General features: G+C 33.7%; 1 protein-coding gene across 1 annotated transcript; it reads left to right on the top strand.

The window, feature by feature from the left end:
- Positions 1–3,850: 3,850 nt before the first annotated feature.
- LOC111900452 (nuclear transcription factor Y subunit C-3) lies at positions 3,851–7,930 on the top strand. The gene is made up of 4 exons (XM_023896341.3): positions 3,851–4,008; positions 4,089–4,170; positions 5,654–6,452; positions 7,711–7,930. Exon 3 carries the CDS (start codon positions 5,665–5,667, stop codon positions 6,439–6,441), a length of 777 nt encoding a protein of 258 aa, XP_023752109.1. The 5' UTR covers positions 3,851–4,008; positions 4,089–4,170; positions 5,654–5,664; the 3' UTR covers positions 6,442–6,452; positions 7,711–7,930.
- The last annotated feature ends 797 nt before the right edge of the window (positions 7,931–8,727 follow it).

Below are 8,727 nucleotides of genomic sequence, written 5' to 3'. Positions count from 1 at the left end.
ATCTTTGTGACATCCCCATTTTTATCGACCAGAAAAGACCTATTTAGTTTACGCTTTTAAAATAAAATCAGAGTAGTCTTCCAAAAGATGTTGCGGAATTTGTCCCCAAAACAAAATATGATAAATTTATCAAAGCGTTTCTTAAAGAAATGTATTTTCATTATATAACAAAACCTCGGGATGTCATGTTCCGATACAGACCAAAAGCATAAACAGTATATTATAAGCCTTACAACAATTATTTACAACTACCGGCCTATAATCCAAAAATCACTCGTCATCATCCAACTATGCTCGGGGGTCCACTATCTGTAATACAGAAAACTAAGTGAGTCAGATTTGGGAGCCTGGTGAGCATATAGGGTTTTCAACCCACAAATAATAATAAATTTATTAATTTCATCGACCAACAATAAATTTATTACTTTCATCAACCAACAATAACCCTGATTACCCGTTCCCGTTATCCTCACTTTACGTCCCTAAACACCTATCATAAGGGACCTAGCCTAAGGATCATCATCGGGATGGACTTTACTACTAAGGAGATTCCTCAGCCATAGATTTCCGTAAGACAACCATGGGGGGATGGAGTACACCAGCGAACATATAGTTCACCAACACCTACAGGTTGCGAGCCTGCTAGCGTTCCATTGGACTGTCTAGAAAGGTCCGTGGTCTTCATCTATACTCCGCTAGATGACTACAACAACAACATCGAGAGCTTTCATAATTTTAACACCCATCAACTATTTCATCTACCCTTGTTTTACCCAACATATTTGTAGATAAAAATACATATACAGTTTAAAACCTGTATGAAACATCCATTCAACATTCATCTCAAATAAACAATCAATATATATATATACACATAACACGTATTTTATAGAAAATACTTCATATCTATGTGTAAGGTGAAAGTGACTACACACTCACTTGATTTAACGATAATTGGGCAACACTTCGTTTCTTAAAACGATTGTTTCCAATGAAACCAGGAGCTTTAATGAAAAAAAACGGGTCTTGCGAAGGTTGAGCTTCAAACCGAAAAGATAAATTTCTCGAGGTCTTCGGACACTTCAGAACGTTCTTCGGGTGTTAGGTATGATCACTGGGCTTCGGGGGTTGTAGAATAGCTTAAAAGAGGGTTTAGGGGTGAAAAATATGAAAAATTGTAACATTAGCCGAGAGGGTTCGCACCCTCTATATATAGTTGCGAGGCTCGGACCCGGAGGAAGGAGAGAGGGGCACACATCGGACAGCTGGAGAGGAGGGAGCACGTGGCTCGCATACAAGGGGCCAGGTGTCAGATGCGAGGGCTCGCCACCAAAGCAACACACGTCAGCAACTGGTTGGACCGAGCTTCGGACTCGAGAAGGATGCGACACGCGTCGGACATAGGGTGGGCATGCGAAATGGGGTGACGTGGCTGATTCCGAGCCATGCAAGCGAATTTTCTCGGTTTTTGTGCCCCAAACTTCAAAATTTTATAACTTTCGCATAATAGCTCAGTTTTTCGATGTTCTTTATATGCACGCGTAGGTGAGATTATACTCTACAACGTTCGTTTAGACTCCGTCGGCTAATTTTGATTTTATTTTTAATATTATTATTTTTAACAGACCGGGACAGGAAAATCCGTTAAAAATTCATAACTTCTTCATCCGATGTCCGTTTTCGTATGTATTTTTACCGTTGTACTACTATTGACGAGACCTTCGATTCTTATTTAGGTTGTGTCGGCTAAAAATCATTCGATCTAAAATTCGAGTTTTTAGCTGTTTACTGTTTAAGCTAAAACTTAGAAAAATCATAACATCCTCATACGAAGTCAGATTTGGACGTTCTTTTTATGAAAATTTATGGTTTAACGAATACTGCGTCTTTTATTTAGATCGCTAAGGCTAAAAAGCACGTTACCATAAATTCACTTTTTACGTCACACATCGCCATGCCGGTTCTGTCGCGAAACTTCAACATGTCATAACTTCTTTGTTATAACTCGGATTTCGATATTCTTTATATCTCTGGAATCCTTATTTCAACCACTACAACTTTCTTCATAGATATCGACTTTATCTAACATTTATTTTTGACGCTTATTTTTTATCATTAACTAATTAAATCATAATAATTAAGTATAAACACATAATATTCAAATAATACATATTTATTATTTCAAAACAAGCTACAATGGTTGGTCTAGACTATTACATCATCATTAGTGCCTAGCCTAGAAACACAGGAGTTACAATCTTGGGGTTCCACTACCAAAGATGACGAATGGCAATGTCGACGGAGTTACTAGAGATCTCAACGACGACGTTCCGGATCTGCGAAGTCGACAACGATCTTCTAGATCTACGACAATGACAACAACCAAATTTGTGACAATATATTCAAAAGACATCGGTAACGACTCTGATAACCCTAGTAGCGCCGACGAATTGTGGTTTTTGAAGGTAGTCGGTGATGTTCTAGATCTGACAACGATGCCTCTCTCCCTCTATCAGAAGATCATCTGAACGAAATAACGACGACGGTAAAGGTTACACTACGTTACAAATGATAACGACCTTATGGTTTTGATGCCTTCAGTTGCTCTAGGGTTTTAATGCATCTGACGACGAAAATATGGTGTGAGGATGGTGGTTGTAGTTGCGTTCTAAATGTTTGACAGGTGGTGGTGGTGTCGGTGTTTTGATTTCCGTCATGTTTGCTGGTGTCAGCGTTTTGATTTTTCCGATAGGTAGTAGTGTTGTTGGGAGGAGATAAAGGGATAAAGAAGGAAAATATGTTAAAGAAATGGTGGTCTTGTAGGATAGTAAGAGGGATGTAAGATTTTTATTTTTGATTTTCTTATAAATACATAAATGAAAAAAGAAAAAGAAAAAGATAAAAGTAAATGTATAATTGTCGTTTTAAGGATTTTCAAAAAACTTTGGACCAAAACCTCAATAAAATTTTCAATTTGGATGAATAATGCTACTCTAAAACTTTTTATACCAAAGTGACAATTTTCGACTAAACACACAGACTATTTTTGCAATTTAGTCTTTTTTTTAATAATATCTTACGGTTCAGTTTGAGTATTTCTCAGTAACTTTCTATTCCCATCTAGAAACTCACAATAAAAATAGGAGTTAAGTTTATATTTTTTTTGTTAATTAAATTACTTAATATTTCACAAATGAGCATTTTACGAGAAGAAAATTGTTATTTTGAGCATTTTTTTAGTTTCCTTCTTATTTTGTAGTCCCAACTTATAATGAGGTTCGAAATTGAGAAATGCTCAAAAGGATGTTGTTTTGATCGGTCTTAGGCGTGTTCGACACAGAGCGTTTAGTAGTGTTTGAGAGCTTTTAGCTTCTAGCGTTTGACGAAACGCTCCATTATGAACAAAAAGTCTTATTTGACACTACAAGCTTCTAACGTTTAATTTAAACAAAACGCTCCAAATCCAAAAGCTACTTCATGTATCTTTTGAATTTCGAAAGCTCCACTAAGAAATTGGTTCATACCGAGAAAAGACTCAAAACGACGTTTTTAAGCAATTTTTTTTTTGCTCGAAACCTATTCCTGTGGGGCTATGAAGATGATGATTACAAATTACAAATTTTTTTGAAAAACCGTAGAAAATTGGTTGGTACCGAAAAAAGTTTATCTTTTTTCGTATCTTTTTTTTTTGGAAAAACTATAGAAAACAAAGTTGTTTAAAAAAAATAAATCAAAAATAACATTAACTTTAAATAAATTTAATTTGTTTAGTTGTACAACAAATCAAACGATTGTATTAACGAAGCAATGAGACATTTTTAACTAATGTTTTTCTTCTTTTTCCTTTTTCTAATGCGTTTTTTCCGGTCTATAAATACGGTCAGAGAGCGTATTAGGTATTTGCGTCATTACTCACTTCCTTTTTCGATCAAGTTCGCTGTCCCACTTCCAAACCCTAGCTGATCCATCTCTCTCATACTTCGCTACGAATTAAATATCAGACAAGAGGTTTGATCTCTATTTCGTTAAGTTATTCAATTCATCACAGGAAAGTTTTCTAATTCAACTCGATCTGCTCTTGTTTTCAGAATTTTCTCTGAATTTCGTCCACTGGATTAGCTTTTTTAGGGTTTGATCCGAGTAGCTTGAAGCAACTAAATAGAACACGAGGTATGTAATAGTTTTTATCATTTGCGTCTGAGCGTGATATGTGATGAACATGTGCCTTTTTTTTATCGTCATGTATGTTTTTATAAATATTATACTGGTCAAGAGGCATATTTCAATTTTGTAGCCTCAAAGGTTAAAGAGTGCTGCTGGTATGTGGTATAGATACCAAAATTAGTTACTAGACAAATTAGGTATAGATCATTCTGTATTTGTTTCTATAAAATTTTTCTTCATTTCACTCTTTAATATGCCATTCATTCTTTACCTAGGTTAATCGTATTAAAAACGGAAAGTACAAACTTCATCCGATTTGTTACTAAAAGAACTTACTTTTCTGATGGAATTACTCTGTTTTTCCATTTCCTATTGTCTTTGATTATACCTATTTTTGTTGATGGGATTACTCTGTTTAAAGGGTGAAAGTACAGTGGTGTCTTTTGTTGATCATGTACTCCTAGACATGCCATTACAACAAGGAGAACTTAGTATAGCGAACATCACAGTTTTAGAGCATTTATACAAGCATGAGTTTTTCCATTGTTATTTTTTGTTAGAATTGCTTCTAAGGTGCTGCTTCTTTTTCTATTTTGTGTCAGCTCTCATTTTAAATAGGTAAGGGTTTGGTTTTAAGGTACATAAACTAAAAAAATGATTGAAGTTACCTTGCATTTGATTTCAATTTGATAGTTTTTAGTTTTGTGTGGTTAGATCTTCATATTTGATAGGGATTCTTGATCTTTGATTTCATAAAGTGACTTTTTGTTGATCAAAACACTTTTTTTTTTTCATAAATGTAACTTTAAGATCGCTACTCAATACTCTCACTAAATGAAAGCTTTCTTTATAACAAAATTTTTCTAAGTTTTAGCATCCTTCAAATCTTAATATTTCTCAAAGGGAGATTACCAAAGTTATACTAGCTTTACTCTACCCACCATGACTGTTCATTTCAAAGATGGAAAAACAAAAAAAAAAATGAATTTCAGCTGTGTATATCTGGGGTTTCCTGTTTTTGATTTTACACCTCTTAATTTCTTCATCATAAATATATCATGCTTACCTACAATTGTTGATTTTTTTTGTAACAATTCGATCATACTAAGCCCTAAAGGTTGATTATATTTATACCTTGACTTCTGGCAATACAAAAACCTAATAAATACTCTTTTCCACATTCTATAAGAGGCAAATTTTGTCCAACATTTATAACATTATATTGAAACATTAAAGGAAAAAAAACCCATTTGACCCAATCGAGTAAATTATTATCTGTATAACTGATGTTTAAAAGCTCTTTTAAAAAATGTCGCCACAGTTGGGGAAATTGAAGGAATAAATAACAAGGGCAAATTTACTTTTCTCATATATCATTCCTTTTCCATATATACTTTTAGTATCCAAACAATTCCATTCTTCTAATCAATCAAAATTACTTTTCTACCCCATTCTTCTAATCAATGAAAATTACTTTTCTACCCTCAAGGTATTCCGAAAATGGATCAACAAGGCCACGGGCAGGCCCAAGGGATGAACACAGTGAACACCTCTGCCCAAATGCCCTACACCATGCCCCCATACCCACCTCCAAACCAAATGATGGGCATTGTCCCCCCTGCCCCCGGGCAGCCCTCCCAAACCTCGGGTCTCCCTTCCCCCCCTGCCCAACTTGCCCAACAACAACTCGCCTACCAACACATCCATCAACAACAACAACAACAACTCCACCAACAACTCCAAAACTTTTGGGCAAATCAATACCAAGAAATCGAACAAACAACCGATTTCAAAAACCACTCTCTTCCTTTAGCCCGAATCAAGAAAATCATGAAAGCAGATGAAGATGTTCGCATGATATCTGCAGAAGCACCTGTGATTTTTGCACGTGCTTGTGAGATGTTCATTCTTGAGTTGACTTTAAGGTCATGGAATCATACTGAAGAGAATAAAAGGAGGACACTTCAGAAGAATGATATTGCTGCTGCTATTACACGAACTGATATTTTTGACTTTTTGGTTGATATTGTTCCACGTGAGGATTTGAAAGATGAGGTGATTGCTTCCACGATTCCTAGAGGTGGGCCACTTCCGGTTGGGGGGCCCACTGAGGGTCTACCGTATTACTATATGCCGCCACCACAGGTTGGTGGTTCAGGGATGTATATGGGGAAGCCGGTGGATCCTCAGGCGATGTATGGACAGCAGCCTAGGCCTTATATGGCTCAGCCTATGTGGCCTCAACAGCAACAACAGGAGCCTCCAGAAGATGCTTGAATTGAACACAGGTATTGGATCATATCATAAATTCATAATACCAATGTACTTTTGTTTATTTTTATTGGAAATTTAGAATATATTTTAATTTGAAACTTTTACAAAATTAGAATACAAGCACTTTTCACTTTTCATTTCACTGCTATAATTCGTTAGAATATTTAAAGCGTATTGTCTTGATAAGAAAAAAGTGATTAGTAAGGAAAAAAGTTTGAAGTATAGTTTTGTTATAGAAGTTACAAAAATGGTCCCTGCCTAATAGAAAATTTACAGATTATATGGGGTAATAGTAATATCACTCTAGTTATTTCTATTACAAAACTATACATGGACTGCTTCTGTAAAAAAAATCTGCATAGGGATCTTTTATGTAAATTACAGGGAATTATTTTGTAGTTTATTTTTTACAGGGACCAAACTTGGTAATCTGTAAATTTTCTATTAGGCAGGGACCAGTTTTGTATTACAAAACTATACATGGACTGTTTCTGCAAAAAACAAATCTGCATAGAGACCTTTTCTGTAAATTATAGGGAATGTTTTTGTAATTTCTTTTCTACAGGAACCAAACCTGGTAATCTGTAAGTTTTCTATTAGGCAGAGACCGTAATTGTGTTTTTGTTAAACACATGGACTTTTTCTATAAATAAAATCTGCATAGGGACTTTTGGTGTAAATTACAGGGAGTAGGGACCATTTTTGTATATTTTTAACACATGGACCTTTTCTGTAAATTTCCAGGAATAGGGACCATTTTTGTATTTTTTTAAACACTTGGACTGTTTCTATAAATAACACTTTTTCTGTAAGTTACAGGGAGTAGGGACCATTTTTGTAATTTTTTAACACATGGACCTTTCTGTAAATTAGAGGGAATAGGACCATTTTTTGTAATTTTCTATATAAGGACCAAACCTGATAATATAAAAAAGTGTTGTGGCTAAAGTTTGAAAGCTTAAAAAAGTAAAAATGTACTATAATATTAATAAAAGTATTAATGAAACAGGTATTAGCTAAACAAGTTACATTAACGATAATGTGTTCAATGCTATCGTTTTGGAATATGATGCTTATTACATGATTTAAGAATATTATTTTGCGTGTATGTATTTCAAATATATAATTACATATCAAGGTTTACCATTTTCTTGATTTAACCACTAAACCGATATTTATAAATGATATATCTATTGTTTAATTAGCATGTAAATGTAAAAAAAAAAAAAAAAAAAAAAAAAAAGATTTAATGATTTATAATTGTAATTGCAGTGAAGAAAGAGACCCTGAAGATGGTGGGTGTAGATGAAGGAAGAAGAGTTGATATCTTATCTGTTAAATTTTCTCATGTGGTAATGGTTATTAGGAAGAATGCAATGGTAATGGTAGTAATGGTTGTAGTAGTAGTAGTCAAAATATAACTTAAAAAACTATGTTATGTGTGCATGTTTGTCTACTTGTCCTTAAATGATACTACTCTTTGTTTTAAGAAGGATTAGGTTCTTGAAATCTCAAAACTCATGGCCATTGCAAGAGGAATGTTGCTTTCTCCATTGATGCATGTAAGCTGAATGATTCAAATCTCTTAATGGTTTAGAGAAGGTAGGTTTTTTTTTTTAACTGTTCATAGGATTTTGATTTGTTAAGTGGTCATTTAGAGGATGTATCAAATGGTTATTGATTTAGAGGGAGCTTTACTTGTGAATGATTCCATCAGGAGGTTTATCAGTGTCTCCTTCGATAATGAATTTAGTTAAAAAAAAAAAAAAAATTGGTAATAAGATAATCAGGCATGATTAATCTCAAGAATCCGAATGGTCCAATTCTTAGCTCTGATTCAGATTACTGATTTAGAAAAACCTTAAATTCTTTTTTTTATTAGAAAAATCTCATTAAGAAACTTGAATAATCTTCTGTTTCATTTTAAAAGAAAATAATTTTTCGTTAATCTGACAAAATATTAAATAACCATGACTTTTTAGTTAATTTCTTTAAAGACTTTATCAAAAAAATTTCCAACAAGACTTTTCTACATAAAAATCATTGTTTTAATTTTATTAATTTGAGTTGGTTGATTTAATTGTTTTATTTAAACTGTTATTTATTTTAATTTTAAGACAACTGTATTGTTAGTATTCCTAATTTGATCAAAGACTTAAATATTTATAGTACAATAACATCTATGTGACATGGTCGGATCCAAAATTAGTAAGTATTAACACAACACCATTTTTAGAATTCAAACATGAAACCGTGATTACCGTTTTCTAATTTATTAAAAACTATTAT

The sequence above is a fragment of the Lactuca sativa genome, chromosome 5 (assembly GCF_002870075.4).
Source record: "Lactuca sativa cultivar Salinas chromosome 5, Lsat_Salinas_v11, whole genome shotgun sequence".
Lineage (NCBI taxonomy): Eukaryota > Viridiplantae > Streptophyta > Magnoliopsida > Asterales > Asteraceae > Lactuca > Lactuca sativa.
The sequence above is the reverse complement of the archived record's forward strand: the minus strand, read 5'-3'. Positions and strand labels throughout refer to the sequence as shown.